This window comes from Lycium ferocissimum, chromosome 2 (genome assembly GCF_029784015.1).
Source record: "Lycium ferocissimum isolate CSIRO_LF1 chromosome 2, AGI_CSIRO_Lferr_CH_V1, whole genome shotgun sequence".
In the NCBI taxonomy this organism is placed as follows: domain Eukaryota; kingdom Viridiplantae; phylum Streptophyta; class Magnoliopsida; order Solanales; family Solanaceae; genus Lycium; species Lycium ferocissimum.
In genome coordinates, this window is record NC_081343.1 from 40,296,316 (window position 1) to 40,319,578 (window position 23,263).

A 23,263-nucleotide genomic window follows, 5' to 3' on the forward strand; every position below is an offset into this window, starting at 1 on the left:
TATTTAACTAATTAAATTTGCTTATGAGTGTAGACGAAAATGAAGATGTTAATTAAGATAACTTTGTCAACATATTCAAATGTGTTTGACGATGTGTTGGTGCTGAATATGCTATAAGTTGTAGAATTATGTACTTTCATATAATCATATGTTTGTTAACAATTTGGCGTACTTATAAGTTCGATATTAGATTGAAAAGAAAATGAAGGGCTAGCCGGCCCCAGCCCAACGACTCTTTTAGGGCTGGCTATTTTAAGCTCTTTCAAATGAAGGGTAAGCCCTCCCTAGACCATCAAATTATTTGATCCGCGAGGCTTAGGCTGGGTTGGGTGGGGTGACCCGTTCTGACAGCTCTATCCGACTCATTCAACGCCTTCCGATCATTTTTAAATATTGTTCGCAAAACCTCTTAAAAATTAATATGTCCATCTAATATACTAAATATCCTTGTATATATATATATATATATATATATATATATATATATATATATATATATATATATATAAACACACACTATTATAATACATCGTATATATATTTATTCCATGTATATATTTAATCATCCACTAAAATAATATATTTATCCACTTATGTATAATTTTATTTTACAAATATATTCAATCATATCGTGTATATATACGCATGATTTATGTCGTGTATAATTATGTAGTATATGTATGGTATAAATCTTATATTCATCTTGCAATTTTAGAATAACTTTGCATATTCATGGTATTATAAATTTTTTCTTATGTTTGGTATTATTTTTATATGTATTCAATATTTGTCTGTAGTAAATTTGGTATAGATATTGTGCTCGTTATATATCGACACAGGTAAACTTTTTGCTCCTTAGAAAGACAGATAAAGGTCTCTGTCAAGACTGCAAGGTTATTCCAAGTAAGAACCTGACGACCCAACATAAGCTCTTGGTAATGAAATTGGAGATCAAAAGGAAGCGGAAGAGGAAGGTTATGGATGACCGACTGAGGATCAAATGAGAGAACTTGACTATGGCCAGTATGTAGGATAAGAATGCTAGTTGCATTAGGGAAGCAGCTAGAGAGGTGTTGAGGGTCCCGAGAGGTAGATTTTTTATTTTTGGGGGGGGGGGGGAATCGAGGGGACTGGTGGTGGAATGTCGAAGTCCAAAGGAAGGTGGAAACAAAGAAGGTGGCGTATACGAAGTTGATGGAAAGTATGGACGAGGAGGAAAATCGGTTGAATAGGCAAAGGTATAAGATAGGGAGGAGGGAAGCTAAGCTTGTGGTTACAGCGGCAAATGGCTGTTATTGAACGCTTATATGTAGAATTAGAGGACAAAGGCGGGGCTAAGAAGTTGTAAAGGCTAGCCAGGGCAAGGGAAAGGAAGGCACGCGATTTGGACCAAGTGAAGTGCATCAAGGACAAGGATGGTAACGTACCGGTAGATGAGGTACTCATTTGTCGGAGATGGCAGTCATACTTTCATAAACTCTAGAACGAGGAGGGGGACAAAGACGTTGTGTTGGGAGAGTTGGAGCACTCCGAGAGGCGGCACAATTTTGAGTATTGCAGGCGGATTAGGGTTGAGGAGGTCAAGAATGCTATTCGTAGGATGTACGAAGGCAAAATGATCGGGCCTGATGAGATTTCTGTGGAATTTTAGAAGTACGCTGATAGGGCAGGTATAGAGTGACTAACTGGATTGTTTAATGTTGTTTTCCGGACGGCGAAGATTCTCAATGAATGGAGGAGGAGTACAATGATCCCTTTGTACAAGAACAAGGGTGACATCAAGAATTGCAACAACTATAGGGCTATTAAACTGCTAAGCCACACTATGAAAGTTTGGAAAAGGATAGTAGAGTCGAGGGTGAGGAGGGACGTGTCTATTTCGGAGAAGCAGTTTGGATTCATGTCGGAACGCTCAACTACAGAAGTTATTCGCATTGTAAGGAGACTGTTGGAGCATTAAAGGGAGAGGAAGAGGGACTTACATATGGTGTCCATCGATCTAGAAAAGGCATATACGATAGAGTTCCAAAGGAGGTTTTATAGAGATGCTTGGAGGCTAGTGAGGTACCTATGGCGTACACTAGAGCGATCAAGGACATATATGATGGAGACAAGACCAGAGTAAGGACAATGAGAGGAGACCCAGAGCACTTCCCAGTTATGATGGGGTTGCATTAGGGGTCAGCCCTTAGCCCATTTTTATTCGCCCTGGTGATGGCTGTATTGACGAGGCAAATTTGAGGTGAAGTGTCATGTTGTATGTTATTTGCGGATGATATAGTTCTAATTGACGAAACTCGCGGTGCAGTTAACGCTAAGCTGGAGGTCTGGAGGCAACTCTTGAATCGAAAGGGTTTAGGTTGAGCAGAACAAGACATAATACTTGGAGTGCAAGTTCAGTGATGTAAAGCATGAGGCTGACGTGGAAATACGGCTTAATACCCAGGTCATCCAAAAGAGAGGAAGTTTTAAGTATTTAGGGTCTATTATCTAGTGGAATTAGGAGATTGGCGAAGATGTCACACATCGTATTGGTACAGGTTGGATGAAATGGAGGCTAGCATCCAGAGTCTTGTGTGATAAGAAGGTGCCATCAAAACTTAAAAATAACTTTTATAGAGCGGTGGTTAGATCAACTATGTTGTATGGTGCGGAGTGTTGGCCAGTCAAGAACTCTCACGTTCAGAAGATTAAGGTGGTGGAAATGAAATTGTCGCGGTGGATGTGTGGGCATACGAGGAGAGATACGATTAGAAATAAAGAGATATGGGACAAGGTGGGGTAGGTCTCGGTGGAGGACAAGATGAGAGAAGTGCGGCTGAGATGTTTCGGGCATGTGAAGAGGAGATGTGCGGATGCCCGAGTGCGGAGGTGTAAGAAGTTGACTTTGGATGATTTAAGGAGGGTAGAGGTAGGCCAAAGAAGTATTAGGGAGAGGTGATTAGATAAGACATGATGCAGTTTCAGCTCACCGAGGACATGATCTTAGATATGAGGTTATGGAGGACACGGATTAGGGCAGAAGGCTAGTAGGTAGTTGAGCGTTGTCACACTTCACCTGTATATACTTATAGTTGTAGTATTATTTTGGTAGTCTCTTGATCTTAGATTTATGTTATTATCTGTGATTCTTGTGCTTCGATTATTGTATGATTTTGTGGTAGTTATGATATTGTCCTTTTTTTTCTTCAGATTGCATTGTCATGGTTTATACTGTATTTTTCCATTACTTCTTTACTTCTGTCATTTCTGTCACGCCCCGAACCATGGTCTGGACGTAACCCGACATTCGATGCCTTGCTGCATGTGACCGAGCGAACCACATGGCTTGCTGAGTCAACATGGGACATGAGCTGATACGGAATATAGGTTAAACATGCATGACTTGTGAAAACATGAAGTTCAATAATCATAAGTCTAAAAAATACTATTATAGCATGACATGCTTAAATATAGTAATGTAGCCAACGAGGCTAAATCAACTGAACATCTGACATGACAAAACTGACTAGTTTATGAAACCTCTAAACGTGAGTCTGACTGCAAAAATGTTTACCAGGACAAGGCCCCTGGCATACCTTGACTGCATAACTAACATGAACATGAAATATAAATAATGATAAAACCCCGAATGAGATGGGACACACCAAAAGCTGATACCAAAGAATGTCCTAAAGAGTAGATCCGTTGTCCTGTAAATCACTACATGCATCGTGAAATGCAAGCCCGGGGCAATAAAAGGGGACGTCAGTACATTTGAATTGTACTGGTATGTAAAGCAACTGAATGAAATAAACATGGAACATGAAATAGTAGAACTGAAATTGAAACTGTAAGCTGAACATGAACATGAGCATCATCTGACATGAATAAATTTATAACATGAGTAAAAAAAAAAAAATTTAAGTACATATATCTATGTATCTTGTGGGAGAGCCGCAGTATAACCGACAACATGAAATCACCACGTGGGTACATGGAGTCTGGTACCTGGCCTGACCAGCAGAGCAGCCCCAAGACCTTGCCAGGGTATGAGACATAACTATAACATGAAAGGATTCAATTCAATTGTCTGAAGGTGTCATCCTAATCAGGGTGGATCGACCCTTACCCTACGTTAGCATACGTAGTTACAAAATGTCTCGGCCTTAGAAAACCTATGCTACTCCTAAAAACATGAACATGGATATAGGTGGCATCTGAGCCCCTGGTTTGTATAACATAACTTGTAAGCATGACTTGTAGACATGATTCGTAAATATGGCTTGTAAACATAATTCGTGAGTATAATATAGCATGAGTATAAGTATATAGTATAACTTGTATGAAAACATGAAAAGCATGTAGATTTTCATGAAAATAAGCATACTAGTTCATATCTTACATTTATGAACCCATGGAATGCAAAGCATGGGTGTTCATGGATTACGGACGGATTCCCAATAACCAAAATGGAATATTAAGAACACAATAACGAATTATTAATACGAACATGGTATATCATGGTACATGTACTTAAGGTTATCATGAATTTGACTAGAAATCCTAGTTTTGGTGAAACTTCATATTTTCATGGAAGAGCGTGGTGTAGGGAAGAACAATGATGTTTCCACACGTGGATAGAAACCCTACATACCTTAATCGCTCCACAACTTGTAAAAAAGGTCTGAACTTGAAGAGGAATCTCAAAAGTTTCACTCTTGAATCCTTGAGATGGGTTTTCTTGAAAACCCATAGGTTAGGAACAATGAATTTCTACTTAGCATTCATGGATATAGGTTAGAATTCACTTGGAATACTTAGAATAGGATTACCTTGGTCTATGAGAGTGATGGGAGGAGAAAACTTCGTGCTAGGGCTTGAAAAGATGAAAAATAGAATAAAAGACTTAAAACGCGTATTTATACTATTCACTGCGTCACTAATTGTACGGGCACAATATACAGCCCGTACATAAATGTATGGTCTGTATAAACTGACTGTACTTCGATTTTCAAATTCCAGAAGCTGAGATTTTTCCATGCCTCGATACGGACCAAAAGTACGGTTGGTAATACGGCCCGTATAATTTTATATGGTCTGTATGTCTCACCGTACTTCCTAAACAGAAAGTTGGATTTTCTGGGGAAAATGTACGGGCATTTGTCGGCCCCTATAACTTTATACGGTCCATATAACTGGGCGTAAAATTGAGAATTCACTGAACTGAAACGAATTTTACTCTAACACTCCCCGTCTGGTTTTCTAAGTCCTGAATCATGAACATAGCTTAGTTTGAAGGTGCGAGGTGTTACAATTTCTTTCCCCGACTGCTTGGGTTTGCATTTCTTTGAGCCGAAGTCTATCGGAAACATCTTATCTACCTTGCAATGTAAGGGTTAGGTCCGCGTACACTCTCCCTCCCCAGATCCCACTAGTGCGATAACAGGGGGTATGTTGTTGTTGTAATTATTCTTGCAATATCAAAAAGGAAGGAATATATATCGGTTATATTTATTATGTATACTCTAGAATCTAGATATATAATATTTTACAATATGTGAGATTGAATTATAAAATTATACTCCGGATAACTTCAAAATACTAATATTATACCAGTACTATACCATGTATTATACTCGGTGACAAAGCTGAAATGTCAATATGTCATTAATATACAATATTATACCATGTCTATTTAATATACAAATAATTTTTTACAACAAAATAAGGAAGGAATAAGATAGGGTTGTTCAGCTATGCAACTTTATCAATATTATACCATGTATTTCAATATATAAATCGATTACTTTTAAGCTATACATATATATTAGTGTACAAGATATAGACTAGAACAATATGCACGTATCATATCAAATTTTGCACTCAATATATGAAATTATACATTTATTTTTAGTGTATAATTATCTTTTTAATCAGTTGTATTTTGTTTGTAAAATAGTTTTGAAAGATAATAATTTTAACCTTAAAAATAAATCCTTGATTTAGATTTTAGTGTTTCAGTGTAATTAGTTTGGGTTGGTACCCTGATACTAAGCCCGTCAACCGGTTCGGTTGAACCGGTTAAAACCGGAACCGGTAGAACCGGTTAACCGTTAATTCTTTTACCGGTTTAGTTCCCATTTTTTTGAAACCGGAACCGGACCGGTTAAATTAAAAAAAAAAAAAAAATTTAAAGAGCCGTTGGGCTGGGCGTAATTGGACCGTTGGCAACGGTCCATTTGCAAAAATGGCCGTTGCCAAACGGTCATTTACTTAATTTTTGGCCCCCCCAACCCCCCCAAACTTTTTTTTAACACTTTAACCCATCCCTCACCCCTATATAAACCCTTCTTCATTTTCATTTTAATTCACACCAATTCACTCTTCTCTTTCTCTCAAATCTCAATCTCTCAATTATAGTTACTTTGCAATAATTAGTCACTTTATATTTCTCTCAAATAAATATTACAAAGTCTTATTATAGTTTCAATTATTAATTTTGCAATTATAATATTGTTGTTGGAGTTGGTGATTTTGCAACAATCCGAAGTAATTTTCGTGGATTTGCAATTCTAGCCGCCTTCACTTTGTTGGAAATTAATCCGGCAATTTGGTACCTTCGTTCCAACTCTATCTTTATTTTTCGCAATTTAATTCTAGCAATTTATTTTTCGCAATTTAATTTACGCAATTTAATTCTAGCAATTTAATTTGTTGTGATTTAAATTAATTCTATTTAATAATGTCAAAGAGATTAAGACGTGGTGCCGGTGGTAGTAGTGGTATTGTTAGGCGTGGGCTTAATGAGGAAACATTTGTGGAAGAAACACCTAATTTAGGTATTGATGTTGGAGAAAATAATCCACTTTTAAGTCATGAGGCAATGCAACAACATTTTACCGACACTTTTAATGAAGACTTAGATGATGATGATGAAACACAACCCCCCCGAAAATCCCATAGGAGATACATGTCCCGCACAATCACATACCTGAAGACAAACCGCCTAGAACTCGTAAATGGAAAGTTTGGAAATTTATGACTAAGAATAGGGAAAACCAATCAGCTACATGTACCCTATATGGACAAGTATTTAGTTTTAAGCAAGGAACTGGTAAGGATGGTGGAACGGGTATACTGATACATATATTGATATATATATAAGTATATTCTTACTATATTTTAGGTATATATATATATATGTATACGTATATACGAATTTATAAACTTAGAAAACAATTAAGCTATAAATAACATAAGTTATAAGTATATATAGTATACTTAAAGTATGTATGTATATATATATATATATATATATATATATATATATGTGTGTGTGTGTATATATATATATATATATATAAGTTATAAGTATATATATATATATTATATATATATAGTATATAACTTAAACATATATATATATATTTCTTACTATATTTTAGGTATATGTAGTATATAGTGTTAACTTAAGCATATAACTTAATATATATATTCGTATACACGTATATTATTATTCTCGTGGCCGACTTCTTATAGCTTGTTAGTCGGTAAATATTCAAACTTACTTATAAACTTGTATAACATATGTAAATATACCTACAATATACTAATAAATACTATAATATATATGTATAATACAAAAAACAAAAAAATAAAAAAAGGTTTTGAAGCTTTTTAACCGGACCCGATTCAGGAGAGCAAACCGTAAACCGAAACCGGTTAAACGGTTCCGGTTTTTTAACCGGAAACCGGCCGGTTATCGGTCCGGTTCCGGTTAAACCGGTTAACGGGCTTACCTGATACTGTGATAGTACCATGGTCCTGAGGAGTGTCTCATCCAAGGACTGAAGCAGTCCTCCATGATACCATCACAGTATATGTATATAAGACGATGGTATTATAGAGGTTTTTTTGGAGAAAAGCGTGTCATTTTTAATAAATGAACATGATCATTCATACTACTGTCTCAGTATATTTATATACCATGATGGTATCATGGAGGACTAAGAGAAGGACTGAGGCATCTTCCATGATACCATCTCAGTATATTTATATACCATGATGGTATCATGGAGGACTAAGAGAAGGACTGAAGCAGCTTTCATGATACTATCTCAGTATATTTATATATCATATTGGTATCATAATTGAGGGGCATCTCGGGTAAATACTTTTGATTTTTTCTAGGGTTATGAAAGTAATGGGGGTATGAGCGGGTAATTATTTTTGTTTGAGGGGGCATGTGTGATCTTTCCCCTTATCTAAACGCTTCATTACTAACCAACCCCAGTACCCCACCCCTTTTTATGAGTGGCATACACGAGCCATTTCGTTAAGTTCAATAGCATTTTTGAGTCTTTTCCAATCCCTTATAATACATGGCTTTTTTGGGTAATAATACCAACTTATGTTATTTTTCTTTTTATCATTGATACATCATATTCAACCTTTTAGAATCATATTCCTATATAAACCTCCATATTTTCTAATTTTATGTAATAAACTTATAATTTTATATAACTGCCCCTACACTAATAACATTATTACTTTACATGGAAAATTATACTCTCTTATTACTCCAAATAGATTATAAATCTAATCTTATTCTACATCATTCACAATTTTCACGCACTTAATGGCTCTTTAAAAAGATTTTAATAACACATAAAATTTGAAAAAAAGACAAGGTTTAAAAGAGTACACTAATGAGGTATCGCTAGGTGTGGAGTACATATGAGTGTGTGAATTAAGAGTATGTGTGTCTTTTCATGGTGAAATCTGGCTATTATAAGGGATTGGGAAAAGTCTCAAATATGCCACTGAACTTAACAAAATAACCCACATATGCCACCCGAGTGATATGGATAAGCCATTTCAGATAGTTCGATGACATATTTGAGCCAGTGCCTTACAATATTAATTACTTGGAAGTGAACTATATCGCTTTCCTATATTTTAACATGGTTATTGTTTTAATAATCTGAGTGTCTTACAATATTAATTACATGGAAGTGAACTATATCACTTTCCTATATTTTAACATGGTTATTGTTCTAATAATCTCTTTTCCCTAAGGTGAGAGGGGTTCAGAGTGTTAAAGGTCAGACATTGACTTCTTAACTTGTGAAAATAAGTATACATATTAAGGCATTGCACTAAAAAATTCCATGCATCACTATATTTTCTAATTCAAAGTCCCTACAAGATATTTGAAAATTCCATGCATCACTATATTTTCTAATTGAAAGTCCCTACAAGATATTTGAAGAGATCACAATCAAAGAAAAACTATTTGACTCTTTAGACCATTTCTTTGTGAATGCCATGCTTTGCTCTTTATCGGGCTACTTCTATTAGCAACCAACTTGGGAATCTCCTCAAGGCACTGTGTTGAGTAGTAAATTGAATTAAACTCTATTCTGGGATTCAATATTGATGGACTCTCCTCGCCCGGAGGAGGGGTGTTAGCGCCTTTTTCTTAAGCTTCTTTAGTTGATATTGACCCGTATAAAGGCCAGATGTTGAATGCTGTATAAATATGGCTTGTACTTCAACATATTGATAATCTTTTTTTGATGTTATTATACATGAATTATCCTAATTGATTGGTAAAATCTATGTTATGAATTTCAATTACTGTGGGAAAGAAACTTAAAATTTTTACCTCCTATTTATTGGTTTGTTTGGTCCCCAACATTGACTACACGGAATGAAATAGAAGCTGCTTGCTTATCAGTTGTGAACATTATAATACTACTATGTAGCCATGCATTGGTCTTAAATCTGAAACATATTCCATGCCAACAACATTTAAGATTATAACATATCTCTTGCTTTTCGAAGTAACATTAGGAAGATGAATCTCATATGTAGAATATTCCTGTAGACCAGTATCTGCAAAATGTTAGGTAACCGAGGTGCTTTATTTGCTCATGCTTTTAAGTCTTGGCTTGTAATGTCTCGTCTTTTCTGACATTATAAATGGCAATTCCATCTACCTGTTTTTATTATGTTACAAGATGTTAAATATTTTGCAGGAAAATGTCAGGTCAATGCCTCCTCAATTGCTCTATGAGGCAAAGTTGTATAGAGTTCTTCGGGGAGGAAGTAATGGCTTATCCTGTTTCTATTCCTAGTCTCTATTCTCGCTTGTCTAGTTTGTTCTGGTTAGCATTATAATTTTAATACTTCACTCTTGTAGCTGGAATTCCAAATACGAGGCGGTTCGACGTGGAGGGAGGTTACAATGTTCTGGTCATGGATTTGCTTGGACCCAATCTTGAAGTTTCACTTAGTTTTTTCAGTAGGAAGTTTTCCCTGAAGACAATTTTGATGCTTGCAGATCAAATGGTTAATTTTAATTAATGCTTCAAATTTATACCTTCTTAACATGTGTTGGTTATATGGCTAGTCTGGTGTTTACTGCAGACAAATTGTATTGAATTTGTTCATTCTAAATCATTTTTGCATCCACATATCTAGCCAGAAAATTTTCTTATGGGTTTAGGAAGGCGCGCAGATCAGGTCCCATATTCTTATTACTGTGTTGTTACTTTGTTTCCATGATTTTGCAGGATTTATTGTTTCTTTAATATTTTGTTTTGGCTTAAAATGCAGGCCTACGTTATTGACTTTGGTCTAGACAAGAGGTACAGACACCATTCAAGTCACCAACACATTCCTTACAGGTAAGTTGATTATGAGTTGCTCATTTGGTAGGATATTAAGTGCCTCCATTTCTTGCCACTTTAAAGTCTTGTTGAAAATACTCTTTGGAGGGAGGATGTAGGGAATTCTCACTTGCCCCTTGTGTTCTTTTCCCTTGTTTTTAAAAGCTTTGAGTTGGCTTTAGCATTGGAAGCAATCTAATGTAAAAGTCCCTTCCAACGAGGACATCACAACGCCATACACTTATCCTGAAAAAGGACATCTTGGCCAAAATGAAGAACGTTTATTAAAATTTCCCTTCGAGCAATAGAAAAAAAGAAAATATTCATTAAATTTTAAAATAACCACTGCAGATAGTCATGTTGGCTTTTGCTTTTGGATAGACAACCGCAGGTTTTCTTATTTTTGCTAACTTTTAGATGTTGTAATCACAGCACAGTTGCTGCTTTCGACATTAGTAATACTTACCTTCTCTTAAAAAAATGATATAGTCCTGTTGGGCAATGCAAAGTTACAGCTAGGGTTGTTTTTATATTTTAATATGAGGGTGGGATATTCCGACTTGTCTATAATGATAATGCCAAATGTACGATGTGGTTTCAATGAATGCTTGTATTCCTGCCAAAAACACTTTATGTTTGGGTGGAAGGATTTGGAAGGAAAGGAAACAAGATGTCACTAATGATTGTAATTAAACTTTTGAAAAATACTCTACCACTCCCTCTCCTTCCTCTTCCGTTCCCTAAAGAAAACATTGTGGTGTGTGTATTTCCGGCTTAGTATTGTAGGTTTTTTTTTTTTTTCCGTTGTATGGTGGCGTGACCTTTATATCAGTAAATCGGAAATTACAAAGCTGAGGGGAGCAGAAGCTCGACCCTCTTTTCCGGTTTGCAGCCAATGACTGCTAGCAAAAAATAAGCACTGGCAAAAACTGTACAAGTTTTGCACAAATATAAAAGAAAAATAGCTTAGTATATCAACTAGCTTAGAAGGCCTATCCCTTCCATTTTTTACATCATGTGTTAGCCATAAATAACTCACTTAGCTTCTTCTTCAAGCAAATGCAACAGGAGGAAATTGTGGGAATGCAGCAGCTGCTAGCTAGTGCCATGTCTTGATGCAGCCAAAATGCTAAGACTAAAGTCCCTCCAAAGAGTTGTGGCAAAGTTGGGGCTTTACTAAATACTTCTCCAAAGTGTATTTTTGCTGCAATATTGTCACCAACAGCCATGCTATTGCATTTCTATACAAAAAAATTCTTCGTCTATTTATGCCGAAAGGACTCCATTTGTATGAGATCAAGTCTATAAGGTCCGATGGCCATCGATGGAAGATGATCATATGCAAAAATAATCAAATCCTCGTTTGTAATACTCCATTTTGCTAAAGCATCTGCAACTTGGTTGGCTTCCCTATAGCAATGACGAATCTGGCAAGTAATAGTACTTGATATATTTTGAATTTGATTAATAATGTTCTTCATTTGCCAGGGGATATTGTAGTTTCCTTTGATCATCTCAACCACAATCTTTGAGTCACATTCCAAAATTACTTTGTTATGCGCATTTTGAGAACACCATTTCAGTCCATTTAGAGCGGCCTTGGCTTCGGCCATATTACTAGTATCTATACCAACATTCCGAGCAAATGCCATGTTAATTTTTCCAGTGTGATCTCTACAAGTTCCTCCAATTCCAACTCTTCCATTTGCATTAGGTACAACATAGGGCTGCTCTCTTCTTAATTCAGTATGTCCTAGGATATATATTAGTACTATTTTTATGCCCATGCATTTGTTTTAATCTTATTACGTCAGTTTACATGGTATTCGGCCCTGAAAACTTAACAAAAACTTTATAGTCTCTCCGATATATGCTAGCATATACACTCACCTTGGTTTCGTTTAGTGTTCTTAATTCTTTATTTTCACTCTTCTGATAGATGAACTTTGCTGTCTTTTGACTTGATGTACTATTTTGGTAATTATAGAACAAAGCACGAGGGATGATTTAGAATCTCTTAGATATGTTTTATGTACTTCCTCCGAGGAAGGTGATTTTTGCTGCAATTTGTCTTCCTCTTGCTTTTGCCTTTGCCTGCATGTGTTTGACATCTATTTATTGCAGTCTTCCTTGGGAAGGGATCACAGTAGTTACTAAGAAGCAGAAGTATGAGAAAATTGGAGAAAATAAGGCTTCAACATTTATTGAGGTAATTTATTCGTAAATATGGTGATTGGACTCCTTTTTACTATGGAACTTAAATGCTGATCTGTCTGTGTTTCCGCAGGACTTATGTTGGGTTATCCTACTGCATTTGCATCATATTTCAATCACTGTCGTTCTCTCCAGTTTGAGGATGAACCAGATTAGGCTTATCTGAAGAGAATATTCCGTGACCTATTCATCCGTGAAGGTCTTAATAAGCTTGGAAGAAATGCTTTTTAGCTTTGTCTGTTAATATATCCATTACCTTTCCTTTGCAGGCTTTCAATTTGACTATGCTTTTGATTGGACTCCAATTGCAACTCCTGCTTCCCGACCTCTTGTAAGTGGTGTTACATCTCTGTTTTCTGCTTCACTTGTATCTAACAATGGTTGCTCTATTTAGGGCCCTGGTGCTGGTGCCACACCCAGCTTAAGACATTCCTCCAGCCATTCCCAATGCAGAAAGACATTCAGGTTATTTTCCAGCATGACTCTATGTGTGCTCTTGTTTCTAAACTCAAGCATGTTGATAATTGGCTTTTGTAACTACACCTAAATGCTGGTCAATTCTCCTTGTCTTTTTTTTTTTTTTTTTTTAAATGGGAATTTTCATTTTCATCTGCTCTCCTCAATTTTGCAGGTGGAGGAGGGCGACGATCAGCAGATCCTATTCGAAGGACTAGTTCTTGTCCACTCATAAATGCAGGGCTGCTAATAGAAGTATAACGGGAGATCCTGATGCCTTTCCATAATCAAGACTTGTGAAGCTGAGTCCCAATGCCTCTTTTAACTAGTATTACTTATGATATTCCTTGGTTTTGATCGTATTAAAGGTTGAATGGAAGTACTTACCCAATTTTTCATAAGATTGGATGTTAATATTTGCTTTGATCATAAGAAGCTGTTGATATACTGAGGTCAATATTCGCTTTTAATACTACCGAACAGTTCGGAAAATTCATGTTCACTAAATTTTGAACATACTAATTGGTTTTAAAATGCATCCAGTGGTTGCTAACCACCACTGTTGTCAAAAGGCTCACTTAAGCGGCTTTCCGGTGTAGACAAGGCCCTAAGACGTGCCAGATTCAAACATGCATAGGGCCCAATTTGATGTTTCTTTCTCCTATATATAGCTTACTTCCTGCCAAGTCTTATACACTACATGTTCTTGCATGTTTTGCATGCTCTAACTTCTTTAGGACTGAATCGTAGTTGTTGTTATTGGTGTATTCAACATTGAAGAAATAAAAACAGAAAAAATAGACCCAATTTCTCTGCTCCATTCTGGGGCGTCCCTTCTGCCTATAAGACATAAGAGTAATGTTTATATCCTAAAACAGCTGAAACTATTTCCCTACTCAAGTAAAGCAGGGAAAGAGTACTATAAGTGGTATGCAGGTATTACTCTGGTCCAAATTGGAGCATTTCAATCTCTTGGCTACAAGTATGATAGCTCCCTTCGACATTGACATTTAGCCAATTCTAATTGGAGAATGAGCATCATAAACTTCTGCTGCGATCATATTTCTCCTCTTCGTTGTTAGTTTTGGATTTCAGATAGAGAATACAACAACAAAGAACAACTATACCTCAGTCCCGATTAATCTAAAGTAAATTCCAAATTTGAAAAGTAAAACGAACTCGAAAAGATCATGTAGAGAGAGGAAATGCTGCAGAATCAGAAAACGTTGAAACAACTCACATCTCTGAAAGAATCACATGCCCAGTTTATGCTAAATCATGGAATATATAAGCAAAGGTCTGTGAGAGGACAACTTGATAAAAAGAATTTTCTGATCCTGTCAATAATATATCTCAATCATACAAAATAAGTACCAATATGTATAACCTACATAGTTCATCGACTGGGAACTTAAATTTCTATAATATACAGTCTAACATGAGAAAACATGATTTAATCAAGAAACAAAAGGGCGATGGCAGCCAAACTGACAAGGGAAAAAATGAAATTAAGTTAAAAGAATCATCTCAACCTCTAACGGGGCCAAAGGGGTAGCCAACAACGCCAGAATCCTAGTTTTGCTTCTCGGGATGTCCCAATTTGTATCACTGATATTGCCTCCTAATCAGCAGACGTATGCTACATCCAGCTAAAGGGCAAATATAATGTACTTTGTCACATAACAAACTAGGCGACAAATTTTTAGTTTACAGATGGGAAGAATGAATCTCATATCCATGCTAGTGTTGCAGGTACTCTTCATAGAACTGAGTCAAAGCAGCACGTCCAATACCTGAATATATCCAACCAATTCTGCTAAGTATCAGAATCTCCTTGTCAATTCGGTTTGAAGTTCCCCGCAAATATTCTGCAAAGCCTGTGCCATTTGAATTTCTATCCTGTGTGTTGTCCTCGCAGCATAACACATTAACTACTCCAATATGTGGCAATTCCTAATAAAATCATTGGAGCTGTTAACATACTTGGTCCAAAAAGGACGGAGATGCTCAAAGCCTATTTCAAGCCAAGGCTTCGATTGGCCATTGTAATGAATTACAGCAGCCTTCTTCACATTCTCAACATTGGTATTATTCTGATAGCCCAAGCCAAGCATGTGCCACGATGGGTCAATCGGATGAACATGACCTTTGAATGCAATCAAAGCAGGAGGCAGTGTACCAAGTTTCCACATAGTCAAGTTTAACTTCAGATTCTACAATGATCAAAAAGCTTCAGAATGCCAACCAAAAGCACGTTTATTTCTGTTCACCAGAAAATTTAGAAAACGCCGCGGACAAGATCACATGATTCCAAGTTGAATTGCAAAATAAGTAGTTCAAATTATTCAACTCTTTTCAGAATTGAAATAACAGATAAATCCTTGAGTGGCATAATACAACACAATTTAGTCACCCAACATCTAATCTACACCGGTCCCATTGGGCAACAATAGGTAAAGCAAAGATTCCATGCGATGCCCTTGTCTATGTAAGCATGGACACCAAAATAGACAATAAAGACCTCTAGAACCATTAAACTTCTTAATCACAATATCTTTTATGTGTCAAACAGGAAACCAAGATCGTAAAGCTTATCTCATATAACAAACAAAAATGCTGAGCTAGGACGTACACATACTTGTGTCTCTTAGATGAACATGTCACAGGAGAAAAGTTAAACGAGCTACAAAAAAAGACAAGTACTATGAAGACATAAGCAGGAATCCAAGAAGAATTGCAGCTCTTGAAAGATTTTTTTTTTTTTTTTTTTTAAAAAAAAAAAGAAAAAGAAAAGGATCATCTCCAGCTCTTGAAAGATCAAAAAATAATAATCCCATGGAATTTAGAAAATTCACATATTTAAAGATTAGGTTAAAAATTATGAAGATGTGATTACCTCTTTAAGCCATGCATGATAACTATTTTTTATACTGTTCTTTCTCCATACACGCAAGTCAAAGATATTCATCCCATAAGCCCATGCACACTCGTTGGGGTTCAAATTCTTTGCTATGAGAGGATGAGAAAAATTGAAGTAATTTCTGAATCGCTTAGACATCACCCACTTATCTTCACCTTCACAGGTCTCAACAGCTCCATTCACCTTACCATTCAGGTCAATGTCCCACAAGGGAGATAGGTCACGCTGAATTACAACATCATCGTCTAAGAAAACCACTTTATCAAGGTTTGGGAAGAGCTGCAAAATACAACACAAAAATCTCAAGCTTGTACCGGTAAGAGAGCGTTCATATCTACACAATGCAGAAGTTGAGATACAAAAATATGTGAAAGAATAAAGAGCCAAAATAGGACAATGTAAATTTTAAAGCCAATCAAAAGCAAGGAGAAGAAAATAAAACAGAAAAAACTTGTGCTGTATAAAGCAGGATTCTAGCTGAAATGAAAAGCACTTGGGGCTACACATTTGTCGTATTTATGGGACATTTGGTAAATGACAGAACAAGAAGAAGAAAACGAGGAACGAACAAATGCTAACATGTGCTCTTCACGCTCCAAATTTGAATTGAGTAAGATCCTTTTGAATAGAAGATGCCCATGAAAAAGAACTTTTTAGAGGAAGATTAAAAAATGTGGATTTCCTTATTGATTAACAACGACTGATGCACCTTAGGGTATGCAATGATTTTGTTCACAAGGACTGGAAGCTTGAAAATTGTGAGCAGATATGTTTTGAGAAGTACTGCATAAGACTCTGCTATTCCATTCTATTGGCAAGTAAATGGCAAAGGATTGAGGAAATAATCTGTTCCCTTTAGCAATATGCAAACATACAATTTGGGTATATGGCCTCTGCTTACGTGTATATACTAAATAAGTTGATAATGTTAACATATGAATACTAAATCCTACAGAGAAAATCTCAACAATAGACTAAATTTAGGTTGAGATCAATAAAGCAAATTCCACAGTAGGCAGTTTGCTTAAGTTCCCCAGACCCCACTTGTGGGATTACACTGGGTATGTTGTTGTTGTTGCAGTTTGCTTAAGCAATAATTTTTCATAATTAAGACTATCATTTGTCTCTATACTCATCCTGAAGTTTTATTTCTGAGCGGTTATAATTAAAACCAGTGATATATTATCCAATAGGCTGCAAGATAGTTCCATATGACTGTGAGAGAGGGATAAAAAGTAAGCCTTTTGGACTTAACAGTTTACTTTTTCCTTTTTGGTTTTTTTTGTTTTTCGTTTTAGTATGGTAAAAAACACCCTCCCCTCCTTACCCCTACGCAAGAGCTCAACAGTGGCCCTTCCCACTTGTGCTATCTTAGTGACTGAATACTCAACTTGTCCTTACTAGGTTATCCCTCTCTTGTCAAGCCTTTTTGACCTGACAATTTCATCCTTCCAAATTATAAGTTAGAAACAACAGAAGACAATTTATGCCATATGACAAAGTGTTACCTCTGGCAAATATATGCGGATATGATTTAGCAAGGATATGTATTTTGGACTTCTAGCCTGCAATTTTGAGGCAAAAGAGCGTGGAGTAATAACACTGAGATTGGCACCTGCAACATGATTTCCATGGTAGTATTGTCGAATCCCATAATGGCTCTCAACTGCTTCAAGCACTGGAACATTTTCTCTTGTCAACCAGTCAAACTGATGAACACCTTTAACTTCCACAATAGCAGGAGAGACAGGATTCAAAGCAAACCATGAATGCATGCCTGCATATGTTTTCTTATCAGTGATGACGTGGAACACAATCTTTTCAGGCTTTAGGGATGACTGCACGGCAGAATTGACGACAACTGACGCAGCTAGAATGTTATCAGTCGACAGTACAAAATGGTGCAATGAGTTGTCGGAGAGCAAAGGGAGTAGTTCTGGTGAAGGCAACTGTTTGCGTGCATGAGCATTGGTCGAGTATTCATCAGTCAACCGCAGTGAAAGACAGTGAATGCCTTTTGGAACTGCATTTGCAGTAAAATGTTTATTCGTTAACTCTGCAAATTTTGATTCCCTGATCTCCCTTTCAGATCTCTCCATCTGCAAATTCAAATGATGAAAAGAAAAATGTAAAGGAAAGTTTAGTAAGGGCTATATACAGATAATCCGAATGTATACACAGAATCTGAATGCATGCATAGGCATTAAAGGAACCACAACTATGTGGTAAATAATATATCAAACTTTTTTTCCAAAACTGCAGCATAGTGCATAACAAACATCACAATGAAAACGTGCAACAAAATCTACAACAGTAGGATAACATTCGAAGGAGAAGAAAAAGTATTGGTATCCTCAAACAAACAGGCTATGTATGAGAGGAGGAAGGGTTCTTAGCTGTTTAATGACCGTATTCATATCTCATGCACTTTCATTCCGCTATTCATATCTTTCTGTATTTGTCCCTGCCCAAAACAAAGTGGGGACAAGAAGTAACTCAACCACCCCCCACCAGTGTGCATGATGCCCAAAAGAAAAGGCAAGAGTAACAATAAAGCAAAATGGAAATGCAGAATTAATGTGTCTAGAAATAAATAGTACACAAATAAAGAGAGAGATCAATTACATGCACATACCATTCCCTTCAGCATAAAAGCAAATTGTTTTGTGCTGTGCTTGTTGTTTTTTATTTCAGAAACTAGTTGAGTATATGACTCTGGGAGCTTCAAGCCAGCAGGCACTTCCTCAGAGTTCACTTGATTGAGGATCTTAACAAAATCCTTAACAAGCTTCTGCTGAAACAGAAAAAATGTCAAAGGCTTGGGCTAAGGAAAGGTAGTCCACTTAAACTTATCACAAAAAACAAAGATAAGAAAGGAAAGGCATTCAACTTAAGCGCTCAACAAGAAATGTAGATGGAAATTTATTTACCCCTGAACCGTCAGATCGCCCAAGGAGCTTTGGTCCTAATCGTCTGCCTAAACAATCTGAAGATCAATGTGAAGGAAATGAAGTTATGGTATCTCAGGAAAATCATAAAGAAATGAAAACTAGCACCTTTAACAGACAATATCTGGAACTGAATTGAGAAAGAAGCAGCAAGTACAAGCATCGTAACTAGATCCAACACGAGACCAAATTCAAACAGGACCCAAAGACACACTGGGGTCCCAAAACCCAAAAGAGTCTGTCCAGCAAAAGCTTCTTCTATCATTTCTTTGGAACAGAGAAGCAGCATTTAAAAGTATATCCAAAGCAACTGAATGATGTGATATGAATTTGTCAACTGAAGAAACTTGTGATTCAAAAAAGTGCAAACACGTAGAAAACAAACAATATTTACTGACGGTATACACATAGGAGAAGTTATTACACATGCAAGTAAGCAATATCTAAAACCGCACTTACTAGATGCCATTAGAACAAAGTACCTGAAACAGCACTAAGCCCCCCACGCCATCCCACCCAAATGCACACAGATATTCAGTACTTCAACTCATACCGACAAAAGTATGTACAGTAGTAATTCCTTTTTGAGATGTTAATTATTAGTTGAACAAAAACAAACGAGTTAAGGATTGCAAAAACTTATTTCAGATTGAGTATAACATTGCCCTTCTTTTCCTTTCTAAAGGGTATTTATTATCAAACCGAAATACTTGGATAGGGTAATGATAGAAATAATCAACACCACTATAGTACATCAGACAACACTCAATAAAACTAAGAATAAAACAACTCCTACGGCATTACCGGTGACAGGAAAATGATTTAATTCCTATTGACATGTGACAAAATCCAGGCGACCTAATAATCAACTGATCACTCCATTATACCTTTCTTTTTTTATCAGTCTGATCACTCAACTACGCCTCAACCCCAAACTAATTAGGGTCAAGGATAAATTTATGTTGCTCGGACTCTCCAAAAATGTTGCAGCACCCATGTCGGATCCTCAAAAAATATACTATTTTTGGAGGATCCGACAGGCACCCATCGGCATTTTTGAAGAGTTCGAGCAACATATTATAAGAATCCTCTATATATTGTGTTATATTCGAGCCCGATTTAATCCAATATTGGTGAGTAATTTATCTACGGCAAATCACGGGTTCTCCAAATCCCACACTTATTCCTCCCCAAACCTAATGTAAGTGCAATAAACCGTAGTCCCAACTCCCAACTAATTGGTATCGCCCATATGGATTGCTTTCAATATGTTCTACTTTTAGCTACTTTTGCCTTGATTACTAAAGATTATAGCTTTTCTCCGACAATTCCCCTTTATGTGATTTTAGGTCTATCTTGTCCCTTCTGGTATCCTCAATCACTATAATGTTGCTCAACTGGTGCATTTAGAAGTCTAAACATAAAAAGCTAACTAATAATAATTTGGGAAGAGAAACATGAAAATTTCCACCTCGAGCAACAATTTACAACAATGGAGAAGCGGAAAATGATCTAGGAAGCAATTAATGTGGCGACGGATATCACTAAGGGGTCGTTTGGTAGGGTGTAAAAGAATAGTACTGAATATGGTGTATTAGTAATGCTGGCATTATATTTTATCGACAATTTGGTTTGTTCTATTAAATAAATAGGTTGTATTAGTACAAGAATAGTACTGACTAGGGTGTATTAGAACAGGAATAGTACTGGTATTGTTAATGCCATAGTTTACTATGTACTATAAGAATAGTACTGAATAGGGTGTATAACTAATACAAGTACGTTGAAAACACTACCAAACAAGTGACTAAATAATACCAGAGCTAATACTAGCATTATTTTCTCTAATACCTCCTACCAGACCACTCGGAAGGATTGGTGAAAGGTCTAATCAACATTACAATAAAGGAAAACAGAGAAAAAACATTAAGGATCTAGCTAACAATCAATGAAGGAAAATGGAGGGGAAAAAGATTGAAGGAAAATGGAGGGGAAAAAGATTAAGTACCAAATGAGGAGCATTTGGAAGTCTACACATAAAAAGCTACCTAATACTAATAATTTGGTAAAAGAAACATGAAAGTTTCCACCTCAAGCAACAATTTTCAACAATGAAGAAGCACAACATGATCTTGGAATCAATTAGTGTGGATGAAAAATATTAAGGATGTAGGTAACAATAAAATAAAGGGGGAAAAGAAGATTAAGTACCAAATGAGGAGCACTTGTTGACACCTTCAAGGGTAACAAGAGCAGTGAGAATGAAGACAAATGGCAACAAGAATGCTAGTATAAGTATAGTGTGAAAGAGTGTTCGATATGAGAATTTTCGAGCTGCAACTTTGATCTTCATCAAATCACCTAACCCTCCATTGCCATTACTGCTACTACTACTACTACTACCACCACTGCTCGATATTGTTATACTTCTCATACTAGGTGAGAAATGCAGCTGCATTTCTTCCAACCCCAACTAATTTCTCTACTCCTTAAGAGGCTCTCAAGCTAAAAAAGCTAATCTTGAAAAGAAAGTAACCCCACAATCAAGATTTGAGGATTTTTAACCTTATTCTCCTATTCTTGATAATACTTAACAGTGCAAATTTGCTGTTTTTCAACATCAGATCCACCAAAACAACTATTTTGAGGATCTTAAGGTTAAGGGTCTCTTTCAAGACCAATGCATTGGGTTATCTCACCTAGCTTGTATAAATGGTAATGTCTACAACTTTCTATATCAGTTTCAATGTGAATACACACACATAACACATCTGTGTGTGCAAAAGAATTTAAAAAAGAAAAAAAAAAAAAAAAAAGGGAACCTATCTATGAAGGAATGAATTAATCAAATGAAATAACGAATATTTGAATAAAATTCAAAGTGGGAATTTGTTCTTGAGCTGAAAAGCTAATTTTTTTTTTTCCCCCGAGATCAGAAATTGAATGCAGAGAGAAAGGGGAAGGGGAGATGGTAATTTGCCTTTTTTTTTGTGTGTGTGTGTATTATTTGTGTGTTTTTTCTAATTTTGATGGACAATTTTTTTTCTATATTAGGAAACAAAAATAAAGAAAAGAAGAAGAGAAGAGGTGACAGCAGAAAAAAAGATTAAAATGGAAATGTGTAATAACGATAAATAAGTAAAAAAACAGGACTGTGTGTAATATTTTACTACTACTCAAAAGCATGTGGCATACAAGCTACAACACGAAGAAAAAGTTTTTTTTTTAAATTAAAAAAAAAAAAAAAAAAAAGAAGAAGAAGAAGAAAAATAGAACATGTGGGAATAAAGATAGAGCTGTCCGAAAATCACGAAATTATGGTAAAGATTTAATTAATATCAAAAGAAAAAGTAGAATCCAAAGTAAACGAAATTGACAGCGTCTATGCTATACTTCATAAGTTGATATATTAATTTTTAGATTGTATTTTTAAATTATATATACCTTTCGTGTTTCATTAAAAACATCATCTATAAACAACCTATATTTTAAAAAATACTGCTACTAAGTACAAACTAGGTCCGTGATTATAATAGTTTTGCTTTTAGTTCATACAATTACAATCTTGTAACACGTTTTTCTAATTTTTTTTAATAATAGCTACATGGAGTACCTAGGTAGGTTAAAATAAGTGTTTAAATATGTATAGACAAGTTTGTACTGCACTAACTCGATTTTTTTTTTTTTTGACCTTTTCCGTCCCTCTACCTAAAGAAATGTGGTTTTATTTCAAAAGCTACAAAAAAATATATTAAAATCAAAATTAATAAAACTCGTTCTATTTTAAATTTGAGTTAGTTGACATGTTTATCAAAATTTGAATAGAAAGTCTAGATTTTCGCTGAATACCTAAAACCCCTCAATATTAGTTGTACACATAAATTACTTGATGTTTTAGTTATCCGTGAACTTGACCATCTGATCGAATGACAAGTGGTTTTAATGACCAAAATTGTACTACGCAAGGAAGATTGGTGATAATATAATGCAAAAATTACTTTTTTGTTGCAATTTATTTGGCATAGTTTTGAATCGACATGAAAATTAAGAAAGACATTATGACTTCTAAA

The 23,263-nt window shown here is 35.8% G+C and overlaps 1 protein-coding gene and 1 pseudogene across 2 annotated transcripts; one reads left to right on the plus strand and one right to left on the minus strand.

The window, feature by feature from the left end:
* Positions 1–10,004: 10,004 nt before the first annotated feature.
* LOC132047586 (casein kinase 1-like protein 1) lies at positions 10,005–14,332 on the plus strand (annotated as a pseudogene).
* Positions 14,333–14,639: 307 nt separating this feature from the next.
* LOC132037382 (probable galacturonosyltransferase 13) lies at positions 14,640–22,238 on the minus strand. Of its 2 annotated transcripts, none has more exons than XM_059427891.1 (6): positions 21,405–22,238; positions 19,176–19,231; positions 18,881–19,039; positions 17,754–18,344; positions 16,222–16,524; positions 14,640–15,538 (listed from the first exon to the last, which is right to left on the minus strand). In XM_059427891.1, exons 1-6 carry the CDS (start codon positions 21,649–21,651, stop codon positions 15,257–15,259), a joined length of 1,638 nt encoding a protein of 545 aa, XP_059283874.1. In that variant the 5' UTR covers positions 21,652–22,238; the 3' UTR covers positions 14,640–15,256. The 2 variants fall into 2 exon arrangements, with proteins under 2 accessions (XP_059283874.1, XP_059283882.1); XM_059427899.1 differs by having other exon boundaries at positions 18,881–19,036; positions 21,405–22,233.
* Positions 22,239–23,263: the final 1,025 nt, after the last annotated feature.